The following is a 13,458-nucleotide window of genomic DNA, read 5'->3' on the forward strand; positions in this document are numbered from 1 at the left end:
ATTTGGAAACTGGAAACCAAACGGACAAGTAGTAAATAACTGAGCACACTAGAGAAAAGTGAATCTTAAGTTGGCAGAGGGAAAAACCAAGGAACAACTCAACTTATGTTGTAGAACACACTTTCCCCCTCTCCACAGAGAATTGCAGACATCAAGTACCTCTGAAAGTGGGAGATGAAGGTGGGGTTTGAAAAAAGATGGCCGTTGAAAGTCTGAAAAAGTAATCAGATACTAACAAGTGTTGGTGAGGGTGTGGACCAATCAGTACCCTCACACACTGTTGGTAGGAATGTAAAATGGTGCAGCGACTTTGGAAAACAATCCAACAGTTCTTCGAAAAGTTAAACAGAATTACTATATTAACCAACAATTTCACGCCCAGGCCAAGAGAGATGAAAATATATGTCCACACAAAAACTTGTACTCAAGAAGTGGAAACAACCCAAATATCCATCAAATGATGAATGGGTAAATTAAAATGTGGAATATCCATATAATGGAATAATATTCGGCCATAAAATGGAAGGAAGTACTTGATACATGCTACAACATGGATGAACCTCGAAAACACTACCCTAAGTGAAATCAAGTGTTAGGGTAGAATAAAGACATTTGCAAACATGTAAGTTCTCAAAAATGTTTACCTACAATGTGCACTTTCTCAGTAAAACTACTGGAGGATGTGTTCTACCAAACAAGTGAGTAAATCCAGGAAGGGAAAGATACGGCACCTGGGAAACCATGAGAGCCTACGCAAGAGACAGGTGAACAGAATCTCAAAAATGACATTCACCAACATCCCAAGATGACAGCTGTGCAACAGCCTAGTGAGTCTAGCTGAGCAGGTCAGAAGACTCCAGGAGAGACTTATTGAAGATAAAATTCAGAGAAAATATAATGTGTTTAAATGTACTGAGAAGAGATTTATGTAACTCTCACAACTGGGAGAGTTGGGGCTGGAATAAGGCTAAGTACCTAGAAAATTAAGTGAGGAAAAAAGATAATTGCAAGAGAAACAAAAGGGAAGGAAAAGCAACCATCTTATGCCACACGATTCATCTGAGCATAGAAATGATATGGTCTTAATGATTTAACACTGTATATCAATCCAACCAAAATTACAATATAACTATATTGGACCATTTGGAGGAAAAGAAGTATGTGTGTGTATGGGGGGGGAGGGGGGACAGGAGCAGTGAAGGAGAGGGAAATTCTCATCTTCCATGGTGGGAAGGAGCAATATAAACATGATATTTGGAAACATGGAGGTAAACACCAAAAGAAGTAGTTAAAAGAGCTGAAAGTGGTCGCCTCTAGGGAGCAGCACACAGTCATGTGCCGCATAACGATGTTTCGGTCAATGACAGAGCGCATATTACGATGGTGGTCCCATAAGATTAGTACCATATAGCCCAGGTGTGTAGCAGGCTATACCATCTAGGTTGGTGTAAGTACACTCTATGATGTTCGCACGATGATGAAATCACCTAACGATGCATTTCTCAGAACATATCCCCGTCGTTAAGCAATGCATGACTGTATACATTCGTGTGCATTTTTATTTGTGTGCATGTGTGTGTGTTTTGGGGATGGTCAAATTGCTCTTTAATCTCTACATATATATAACTTACTTAAAGTAGAAAATGAATTTATAAATAAGAAATATCCCAGTCTCTTCCAGAAAGAGTATATCCAATATCTGAATAATTACTATACCTGGAAAAAGGCACATTCCGAATACTTCTTCCAAATTGCCTCTGATCTGGGCTTATTCTGACAATATTTTGCATACATCTGAAAATCATCTTTCTGTGATAAAAAGCAAATTCAAACATATCAATTTGTGAACATGCACTTTTCCTATCAAGAAATGCTCAGCAAGAGTGAGTGTGGCCAAGCATCATGGGAAATGTGGCCTAAAGGGCCTGCCACACTGACAGCTGGTCAGGAGCCCTCTTTGTATTCCAAGAACAGCATGCCCATCAGACTGTGTAGAGGGACACATAATTATCCAAGTAATTTCATAACTTCTACTTACCAAGTTTGAGAGTTAGAGGAGAAAAGCCTTCTCTGAATGAAGTATAAAAACAGACTAACTTTTTCATAACTATGAGCTAATAGGGTACCAAGAAATAAGCTCTTTCTATGCTATTAGTCTCTCAGTTCCCTAGTGAATGAACTAGTAAGCTAACTTCCAGCATCCTTGGTTGATCACAGAGACATCATCATTGTGCCATAACCCTGCTAGGCATCTGCCCATGCTATTCTCTCTCTCTGGAATCATCTTTGTTTGACTCTCATCGAATGGGTTACCTCCTCCTCACTCTTTAATATTCATCTCATGAGTCATCTCTTCTATAAAGCCATCATTTCTATCATCAGCTGGTGCAACACACACCTCTTCCTGGCTCTTACAGGACCTTTTTTATACCTCTAATATAGCACAACTCACACTGTACATAATGGACTCCCTGTTTTTCTACGTGAATAGTCTTGGGTTTGGTATCCAGATTGCCTAGCACAGTGCCTGGCACATAGTAGGTGTTCAGGAGACGGCTGTTGAATGAATGAACCTATCGATAGGCATTTATTAAACCACTACTGGTTGCCAAGAACTCTGCTAACCTTGTGAGAGGTACAAAGATATATACGATATGGACTCTGCCTCAAAGAGTTTTCCACCTAGTTGGAGAAAGAATTCATGAATATGCGTAAAGATGCATAGTAAATATAAAATCCCCAATGAGTAGCAGAGACATTAAGTACTAAAGAAGTCCACAGGAAAGAGAGACTGCTGTTGCTTAGAGAAGTTGGGGAAGAATTTGGCCATAGTTTAAACGTGTTTAAAGTTAGGATATATGGAGAAAGGTAATAACACATAGTTCTTTCTTAACTTTATTATCTTCTCAGTCCATAAACACTTTCTGAGATAAGATATCTTTTTGGAAGCTTTCAATGATCACCTCTATTAAATTGACTCTCAAATCAAAGATCACAGAACTGATCTTACAGGAAGAGGAGGAACTAGATAAGCAAAGAACATTCTGAGAGAAAACTCTAATGGAGGAGAGTATGATTACAAAGCCTGGGAAGTCAATTGTACTAAGTACACTCTTGGGACACAGAGAAATGAGCCTCCCTGAATGATCTTGTAGAATAAAAAGAAGAGACGGCTCTCTGTTTTGCAAAGTTCCTGTAATAGATGCCTTGGTATCTGAAAGCCAGGCTACGTTGGATTCTAAGACTTTACACGTATTCGACAGGAAAACCAAGGCATCTTTTAGGCTAAAAATTAACCAAGTCAAGAATGCTTGTGCTAAGATGGTCCCAACTCTCAGATCTTCATAGCCAGGATGGTCCTTGGACTCCTGGGATCACCCAGGGGTCAGTGGTCACAAGCTGAGCCATTGAAGCATTTGATACCACAGAATACAATGGTTGTTTACATGCTTTGCACACCCCATTGCATCAGTTTCTCCAACAAAGCTCAGTTTAGCATTAAATACTTACTGGAGAGATGTGTCTCCTCCAAAAGCAGAAAAACAAAAAAACAATATCTACTTGTCTCTAAATCTGTTCTTATAAAATGAGCTGCTATTTTGCTGGTCCATATTTATATATTTTTAAACAATAATTGAACTAACCCTTTCCAGGAAACAAGGTCCCACTCTTTCTGGAGCGTCAACGCAATTTTCCAGACTGCTCATGAAAATGCTGTGAAAATTTCAGAGAAAAACATGATATAATTTTATGTTAAATGTAATAAATTGGTCAATAACCCTTTAAATAATATGAAAAAGAAAATTCAATTCAGCAATTACATACTTGTTATGAAATTCATATATTTCTGCCATATTTCCAAAGAGAATATCCTTTTTATTTCTCAGGAGAGGTGGCATAAGATCAAACATCTCTGGATTATCCATCTCCGCTCTATAGCCCTACCCAAAATAAATAATTTATTCACTTAAAAAAGTATTCACATTAATATTTGATTGGGCCACCAAAGGTGGAGATACAGCAGAATGTATAGGGGACTATGGGTGAAGCTGTTTGTAATTTTAACATTCAAATCTTCTAGCTTCCAAAGTTATCCATTATTATTTTTTTTTTTTTTAGAAAGCAGGACAGGAAAGTCAAGGTTTTCTACTCAATAGGTGGAATACAGTGACAGCTCTTTGGCCTTCTGAGTAGCTTGTAGTGTAGGAAACAAAATAGAAACCAAATATGAAAACTTATATTATAGGTCATTAATTTCTCCTTAAACTGGCAATAAGTGTTTAGATTTTTTCAGACCAAATTAATATTATGACATTTGTATCAAATGAAGATTTTTCTCCCATTTTTAGTTCTTTACATCACAATCTCTAAATAGCACCCTGGGAATAATTATAACAATCTGCTGTATCCCTAAGAGAACAGCTTATCTCTTCTGTAATAAATTCTGAATCCACAATTCTCACTACTGAGGGAGAACCTGAATATGCACATTTAACAAACATGCAGCCTCAAACAATGAGAGAAATACCCACTGCTGCAAAATGACAATCAAGGAAGGAGACAGAAACATAAGACTGCCCTAAACACTTCCTAACGAATGCAGCAGGGGAGCATTGTGCAGGGGTGAAGATGGGAAAATATAATTTGAGTCACTTACCAACAAAACAGTAAACAGCTCGCGAACATATACCCTCTCTGTCTGGATCAGCTCATTTAGGACATGGCTAAAATGAAAAGACCATATTTATCAGTTATTTTATTCCTTTAGAATTGTACTGCAACGTTTCAACTATTATCATTATAAATTGTCTAAGGTAAAAATTGTTATTTTTATAATGCATAGGAACTACCGGTAGTTTCGGTTTTATCATCAAAGTATAAAATTAATTCTATGGTTTCTAGAATAAGTACCACTCACAAGACTCTTTAAAATATATTTAAAAGAAAGGAGAGCGGGGCTCAGGAGTTATTTTTAAATGAAAGAAAAAATTAATTTCTAACTCACTAAGCTTAAGAGTCAATTTACTAAAAACTCACAAAAGCTATTCCTAAAAATCCAGGGAATATTTTTTTGGATAGCACAGTTTCTGAGCTCTTTCTCTTTCACTCTCTCTCAAAATAAAAAGATATGAGCATTTTAGGCATCATTTTTCCTTTTTCCCAGTAATGTTCTGAAATTTTCAAAGACACAAAGTGGATTTATTACACTGGTTTTCCCAAGTATAGATCATACTTAAGTTTCTATAGTAATTTTGTTTACTGTCTCTTTAAAATAAAATGTATTTTCCTTCTAGTATGATTTCCCATTGACATCATATTTAAAATTCATTTCCTCACTCCCCAAAATAAGTAACCCATTTAATTTAATTTCTACCTTTGGCATCTTTTTTTTTATCTTTACATTTTTAAGCATTACTTAAAATATATATATATATACACATATTCATACAATTTGTTCCAAAATACTGGCTACTTTCTCACAACTCTGTGAAATAAAACTTAAAAGATGAATATTGTTATGTCTGGAATATTAACATAATATTATAAAAGTGAAAAAAGCAATGATTATTGTTAACATCTAAAAAATAACATTGTATATCTACATAATCCTTTGTAGTTTTTGAAACACTGTCCCATTCACTCTCACCTCTTTTACAAAAGAGGAGATTCAGATTCTGAAAAGGTCTAGTTAATTTTCAAGTCACATAAACAGAGCATAGGTTAGCCATGCCTAAATCTAGAACTTCTGACAGCTCATCTAGTGCTGTTTATGTCACAGCCAGTTGAACCCTATTCTGTGAACTCAAAATTCCAAGCACATTCGCCTTGAACGCTGAATCAGAGATTCCTACTGGTAGATGTGTATATGAGTGTATGGTAATAAATAAAAGATACTTCTGTAAAACATCCAAGCTATTGTCATTGTCCAAACTGGAGGATTGACCAGAACTTCTCTTCTCCCGACATTCATGCACCACTTCAATCTGAAATGATGAAAATAAAAGTTAAATTAGCATCTATGTAGGTATAGTTCTCCTTCAAGGAAATCTAGCTCAAATTAAGTTTTCTCTAGGTCTTAACTGTGAATAAACTGAAAAATAACACTATGATTATTATTTGTCCAGAAATAACTTTGACATGTACTAGTAAAAAAATGATTTGAGGGGCCGGCCCCATGGCGTAGTGGTTAAGTGCGCGAACTCCGCTGCTGGTGACCCGTGTTCAGATCCCGGGCACGCACCAATGCACCGCTTGTCAGGCCATGCTGTGGCGGCGTCCCATATAAAGTGGAGGAAGATGGGCACAGATGTTAGCCCAGGGCCAGTCTTCCTCAGCAAAAAAAAGAGGACTGGCATGGATGTTAGCTCAGGGCTGATCTTCCTCACACACACACACACACAAAAATGATTTGAGTTGCCTAAGAGGACAGATTTAAGAAATTTATTTTATATATTAAGTAACATTTTATTTATTTGGCACTTTGGAAAAATGAGTTTAATTCATAAAAAGTTGATTGTCCAGATAACTAAAGATGGAAACCTTTCTAGGAAATATTACATGAATTCTTGAATTCTTGAACCAAAGATACACAACATCATTGACTGACCCTTTTCCTAATGACTCAGTGGCATCCTCATGAACATGAACGATATGATAAAATCTAATGATACACTCCAGGGCTAATAAGATGTGCAGAACTTTCTGTTGTTTCTTGAAATGGCTGTAACCTATTTATCTCTCTCTGCTCTCTGCCACATATCAGTTGTTGCTACAAGTGACCTCTCTGATCATAAACTGCTGCCTTATTTTGCAGACTCCACAGGACTTGGACTGCCCTACTGAGTCAACTGCATGAGATCTGTGATGGTTATGTGCTCTTCAGAAGCATGTGAAGTACATTCCAGGGATCCTGGCTATATTGGACAGCTGAGCTTGCAAAAGGCCTAACCTCCAAGTAAATGTAGCATTACTTCGTAACAACTAGAAGCCAAAATGAAGTACGGGATCTATTTCATAAAAGCATTTTCACAAAATATGACGTACTCATTACAAATACACGTGGAAAAGAAGAAACATTTATTGACTACTTTCTATACATTGTGCCGGCACAGTCCTAGGTACTTACCACACATCATTATATCTAATCCCCACAGCAATTCAGCAAACTATGGCATATTTATCCCCATTTTACAGATGGGAAAACTGAGGCTCAGAGAGGTTTAGCAACCGGGCCAAGGTTGCATACTTAATAAGTGAAACAGAGTCAAGCCACCATTATCATGCTCCCTCTTTAAGCGTGTGCTTTGATTTACATCTTCTCAATGTACCAACTGTTATCATCTTTTTAATACTATAATAAGACTGAAAATACTGCATGCTCCACTTATCAGAGAGGTATGCACCATTTATTCCTAACAGGTTTCTGAAATACAAGTTTGGAAAGTTCTGAAACATAAATTTATACTTTTAAATTCCTAAAGATTGTTCAAATTGACTTGAATTGGAAGAACATGTGCACTTTGTAACTGGGTTCACCAGCTACAAATCTCTCCAAGAAAATGTACAGAGCCACAGCTTTCTGTTTTTTCCTGGTGATATGCAAATGAATAAATACACATAGTGGAATGCTAAGGTAGTCATGAGTTGAAACTCAAAAGACATGTAAGACTATGGAATTCAGCATTGAGCCTGTTTCCTTCTTGAAACCAGAAGTTAAGGCTGTACAATATGATAACCAGGCAGAGTATATCAGTATAGGCCATCCACTAGCCTGCTAATAACTGCATAAAACACTTAGAACACTACCATATGCCACACATTATTCAAAGTACTTCACAAATATTAGATTATGTTATCTTTACACTAACTCCATGATGAGGGTGTTCTACTATTATCCCCATTTCATAGATAAAGAAACTGAGTTCCAGAGAACTTACCCAAGGTTATACAGCCAGTAAGTGATGGAGCTGGGATTAAAAGCCAGGCAGTGCACTCTACAGTCTGTATCACTATGCCACACTGCCTATGGGAGATATGTTCTTGTCCTTACTTACCATCAAGAACACATAAAGAAATGTAGAGTGCTGCAGTTATGATGAGGCTACTCTCTGCAGACACCAGAATATCATGGATAACTGAGATGGAATCTTCTATCTATCAAGAAACGAACAGATGTCTTTTGTGAACCTAGAGTATGGTTCATTAGAACCTGTCCTCTGTTCATGCTTCCTACTTACAGGACTGGAATAACTTATGAAAGAAATCTCCTTTGTAGAAAGGTGCAACGTTTATTTAGATTTACCAAGGTGGGGATGGGGGAAAGAGAAGCTAGAACTCATGAGATGTTCTACAGAAATTATTCTGAACTTGAGCCAAGACTTGAGAAACTGCTCATACACCTGGGGACATGCCAGTACTGCAATTAGACACAATGCAGCAGCAGCGTTTTCTTTTAGATTAAATAGGCTTTCAAATGCACAATATCGGTTTAGTGAATTAAAAATATGGTTTAAGTCCCCATACCGATTCTGCAACTATAGCAATAAAGGCAATTTTTAATTAACTAATGATATTTACTTTTAAGTTGCTCTGATTTTGTCTCCAACTCTTCTTCCCTGGTAGAGAAATAGGAAAGAAAAATTTCAAACCAGAATTAAAATCAACACTTTTAATAAAAAATCCATGCACGTTTATTAAATAAAGAGATAATATTCCAACGTATTTGGAATATTATTATTTTTAAATCAGACTATACGAAACAGTTGATTGATTAGACTTATCTATATGATTTCAACTTCTTATTGAGCATGATTTTGCTATGTATTCACCCATTCTCTCACTCATCAAACATTCACTCGATCGCCAAGCGAGCATGAAGCTAGGTGTTCATACTCATAATTATTTGCAGATTTAGTGTTCATTCTGACACATAAGCATTTAATCAGATTTTAGCTCGCTGATTAACTGGATCAAAAAGAGTTTTGAAAAAATCTAAATTTAACTAATAATTATAGCATCTAAAAGTTATTTGGCACTTAGTACATGCCAGGTACTGTTCTAAGCCCTACCCATGCATTTTCTTTTTTAATCCTCAAATCAACCCCAAGATATAGGTGCTACTTCTATCCCCATTTCATAGATAAGTAACTAAAGTTAGTATCTTGTCCAAGAAGCAGAGGTGATATTCAAATCCATATAGTCTACTGTCAGAAGACATGTTTCTAACCACTATATAAAACATTTCCGAAGCAAATTAAAATGCTAAAACAAAACAAAAAACAACTTCATCAAAATTCCAAACTTTAATCTTTCTGTCCTTCCTGTTTAAGCTTTCTTTTTCTTTCTGGTTAATCTTTCTGTTCTGTTTACAAAGAGTGAGCCCCTATATTATTAAGCAAGGAGTCCAGATGTTCCTACAAAGCCCAGGGCATGGTCCAGTCAAAGACTAGGTCAAGTTCCTAATTCTCAGGGCTGCTGAAAAGGCTGCCACCCACACAGGCTGCGTGGATCTCTTCTCTCCATGGAAGGAACATACTTTCTTTCCTTTCCTCCTGGGCAGGAGGCACTGCAAGGCACACTCAGGGAAAGTCTACACTATTATGTTCTCTAAATTTTATACTTCACTTTCATTTACTTAAAAATATATTTTACATACAAATTTATGTTTATATAATCATATATGTAAATATATAAATATCAATTAGACTTAGTGGCAATTACTATATAAAATCAATTTCTTAATAAATACTGATGTCCGCCACTTAAAGACACCTGATATACAGAGATCCGAACTTATTCATAAAGGTAACTTAGGGAGCTTCACTAATTAGGTTTACAAATTAATTCTTTGCAAATACATTAAGAGATGAAAAAGGAATATATACATAACTTACGAGGAATGCATCTTTTTCTGAAAAGCAAGGTAGATGTATTCATTCTTTTAACAATGTAAATATATACAAAACTATTGAGTTCCTATACTATATGCTAAGTCTTGTGTTTGGTGCTGGGGATACAAACACGAATTGTACACAGTCCCTGCCCTTACAGAGCTTACGGTCTAGCAAGAGAGACAGAAAACAGGCAATTACACTAAATCTGAGAACAAATGAAGGGAGGGGCTTGTTATCACATAGCGTGAACACCTAATGGAACTGGGGTGCACAGGAGGAGAAAAGGCAGGAAGGAAAAGCTTACCTGAAGGAAGTGGCCTAGAGACAGGGAATCTGATGAAGGGGTAGGAGCCAGCAAAGGGAAAAGGGAAAGAGAAGGGAATAACGTTCCAGAGAGAGAACAGTATAGTAAAGTCTAAAAGGCAAGACGATTATAAGCATCTGAGAAGGGAAAGTGGGGAGACAGGGAGACTGTTGCAGTGGTCAAGGCAATAGATGCTGTTAGCTTGGAATAGGGAAAGCAGCAGTGAGGGATAACAGTGGGGATGGAAAGAAGTGGATTTTTTGACTGATTAGAGGTGAGGTATGAGTGAGAAAGGGGAGCCAAAGTCCCAGGTTTGGGCCACTGGGGGAATCACAGTGCTAGCCACTGAGATGAGGAACACGGGAAGAGGAGAAGGTTCACAGGAGAACTGCGATCAGTTTGGAGTATGCTGAGTCTGAGTTGCCTACAGGAAATTCAAGGAGGCAAATTGTAAACACAGGTCTAAAGCTTAGGAGAAAGATCTAGACAGGATCTACAGTTTTGGAGCTCTAACTACATTTTAGCCCTCACAGACAATGTTCTTCCATAACTTTCCTCTGTATTAAATGTTAATTCAACAAATATTTTTTACATCCTGCTAGGTGCCAGGCACTGCGGTAGGTACAGGATTCTATTAGATGCAAATTAATAAACAAATAAAAACAAAGGAAAAAAAAACAGTTTGACTTATTTTATGAAAAAGTAACACATGTTTTGATTTGACCAAATCTTATATATTTGGCTTAGCAATTACAAGTCTTGAAGAATTATTTGGAACTGATTGTTATAATCCCCATTACTCACAGAGCAATCAGGTAAAATGAACAAAGTTTGTAGCATAAATAATGCTTTAATTTAATTTATAAGCCATAACACATAATGGATAAAATCATTTATCCATCCATGTCATTTATTCAGTAAGCCGCCTTCTTCCTTATAAATACACTAGGCAGTCTTAAATTGAAGCAAACCCAAGCTACTCCCAACAAATAGTTCTACTGTGGATGACACATGAGTCTCTAAAATGAAAAAAAGCTGGATTCATTTTAAGATTGCCAATTGTTTTTCTTGTTTTCTTTTTATGAATGGTCATTCAATGAAAGAGATCGAGTTTAGAAGTATAGTCTACTTTTTATATAGTCATTTTCCAAGGTAAGTTTAATACTGAGAGAATAAGGGATGGTTATTATGAAAAAAGGGAGAAAGTTAATTGTAGGCAGAATGCAAGAATGAATTGTTGCTGGTTTTAGATGCCAAACTGGTTTTTCACAAGTACACAAACTCAGAAAATGTACTGACGAAAAGTAATAAAGATGGGTACCTTTTGAAAAAAGTTTACATGCTTGAAAGAAAGAGTATCCAACTCCCACTGCAGAAAGAAAGTGTAACGCCATTAAATAAGAATATCAGAAAGAAAAAAATGAAACAACACAAAACAAAATGTACTTTCAGTGACTAAGGCCTTGAGGGGCTCTTGGACAGTCTCTTCAAGAACACTGGCCCTCAACCCAAGGTGTGCCACTTCCGAAACCCCTTTAGAAGAGTTGAGCTTTTAGAGGACTATAAAGCAAGAAGCCTTAGTCAGAGGGAAGGGATGTTCTAGTTTATTGAGTACTTCTTATATTCTATAATTTTTTTTAACTTTGTCTTCACAACAACCCTTTGAAGTCATTAGGTATTATTATTGCTATTCTACAGACAAGGACACTGAGGCTAAAAGAGGTTAAGTGAACTGCCCAAGGTCACAAAGCCAGTAAATGGAGCCAGAAATATAACCGAGGTCTGTCTTCTGCTTAGGAATATCAACCTATTCTATTTTAATTCTCATAGCTGTTGGTTTTTAATCCCATATTGGTTTTTTGTTCTCTTTACTTGTTTTTCCCAGTATCTTCCTAATCAATATTATTCATTATGGCATTGTTTATAGTTTTATCTGTGAGTATATTTTTATATTTAATAACTATTAACTGCATAACTTTTATCATCTTAGCCTAGTTACCTGCTTTCATCACCTCTTTTTAATCTGAGCCATGCTGGGGCTGAACTGGAGTTTTATACTCATTATGCTTGGTTCAAGCTTTCTCTGAATTTCAAAGCAGTTCCCATACATTAATGAAGTCTGATTCTCTCAGATGAGAGAGACTGAATTTAGTCCCATGTTCACTCATTCAACTAACTTAAGGCCTCAGAGGCCAAATGACTCTCCCAGAGGAGGCCCCAGGGGCAGCTCAAGGGAAACCCTGGGGCAAATGGAGTCATCTTATTTCCAGAGTAGTTCAACACCACAGTGAAGACAATTATTTTATCCCATAGAAACAAGAAAGGAAATGGATATTACATGGTTAAAACTAGTCTACAAAGATTAAAACGAGAAAATGGACTCTGTAACAGTTAATTACTAGCAAAATTATTCTATTTACCTGCACCTATTTGGAAAAGGCAATCCATTCTATTATCTAAGCCATTCACTAGAAGCTAATAAGAACCAGGTAGTAGTTTATCCAGATAAGTAGCAAACGTGTGTGTGCACACAACCATGCATGTGTATACCAATTCCTCCACCTGCTGAAGAAAAGGGTGAGTTTGATGCTGGTAAAATGTTCATACTCATCTCAAGGCAGGACAATCAGTCCAGACTTTCATCATCCTGTACTATACTACATTACTACTATGTTTTACTATTGTATGATAATCTCAACCATGACTCCTGCCTTGTGCAATATAATTTAAACATGACCAAAGATGTTTAAATAAAATTTCGATTTATCAGGATTGAAGAACGAATTTAGTATTTACAACAAGAATAACAAAGTAAACAATAGCAGGAAAAGAAGAGATAGAAAAGGTGAATGTAAGATACTTTACCATGTTTAGGTGAAAAAAATGATGCTCTAGATCTTATCAAATTGTCAGAAGCAGGTACCACAAATCGGACTGGCCTCACATGTTTATCTGTCAGGTTCCTAAAACCAGCTTGTTGGTTCTCAAATATACTTCGAATGTTTTCAAGCTTGAGTTGTACAGTCTGCATTTGAACCTGTAAGTTGCATAAGAATTCTACAAAATAGTTTCTGAAATGACGTCATTACAAATCCTATTACATCTCTCAGACTCAGACAGTCAAAAAATTAATTTAGAGTTTAAAATATAACTAGAAAAAATTTAGGAAAGTAACGGAAAACAGATTAATGTATCATCTTCACATGGTTATAAAACCAGAAGATCTCAACCAAAACAACTTGAAGAAGAAATTTATCAAGC

At 36.4% G+C, this 13,458-nt stretch overlaps 1 protein-coding gene across 9 annotated transcripts in view; it reads right to left on the reverse strand.

Annotated features, from left to right (window-relative positions):
* The window catches only part of MCF2 (MCF.2 cell line derived transforming sequence), a 103,704-nt gene that overhangs the window by 26,285 nt on the left and 63,961 nt on the right, over positions 1 to 13,458 (reverse strand). For 8 of the 9 annotated variants that reach the window (XM_058536861.1, XM_058536862.1, XM_058536858.1 and 5 more), the window contains 8 exons: positions 13,063 to 13,234; positions 11,519 to 11,566; positions 8,578 to 8,615; positions 5,896 to 5,984; positions 4,658 to 4,724; positions 3,826 to 3,941; positions 3,645 to 3,714; positions 1,717 to 1,809 (listed from right to left, as the gene is read on the reverse strand). In XM_058536861.1, coding sequence (XP_058392844.1) covers positions 1,717 to 1,809; positions 3,645 to 3,714; positions 3,826 to 3,941; positions 4,658 to 4,724; positions 5,896 to 5,984; positions 8,578 to 8,615; positions 11,519 to 11,566; positions 13,063 to 13,234 — 693 coding nt within the window. The remainder of the gene's footprint in view (positions 1 to 1,716; positions 1,810 to 3,644; positions 3,715 to 3,825; positions 3,942 to 4,657; positions 4,725 to 5,895; positions 5,985 to 8,577; positions 8,616 to 11,518; positions 11,567 to 13,062; positions 13,235 to 13,458) is intronic. The other variant, XM_058536860.1, reaches the window with a different exon arrangement.

The sequence above is a fragment of the Diceros bicornis genome, chromosome X (genome assembly GCF_020826845.1).
Source record: "Diceros bicornis minor isolate mBicDic1 chromosome X, mDicBic1.mat.cur, whole genome shotgun sequence".
In the NCBI taxonomy this organism is placed as follows: Eukaryota; Metazoa; Chordata; class Mammalia; order Perissodactyla; family Rhinocerotidae; genus Diceros; species Diceros bicornis.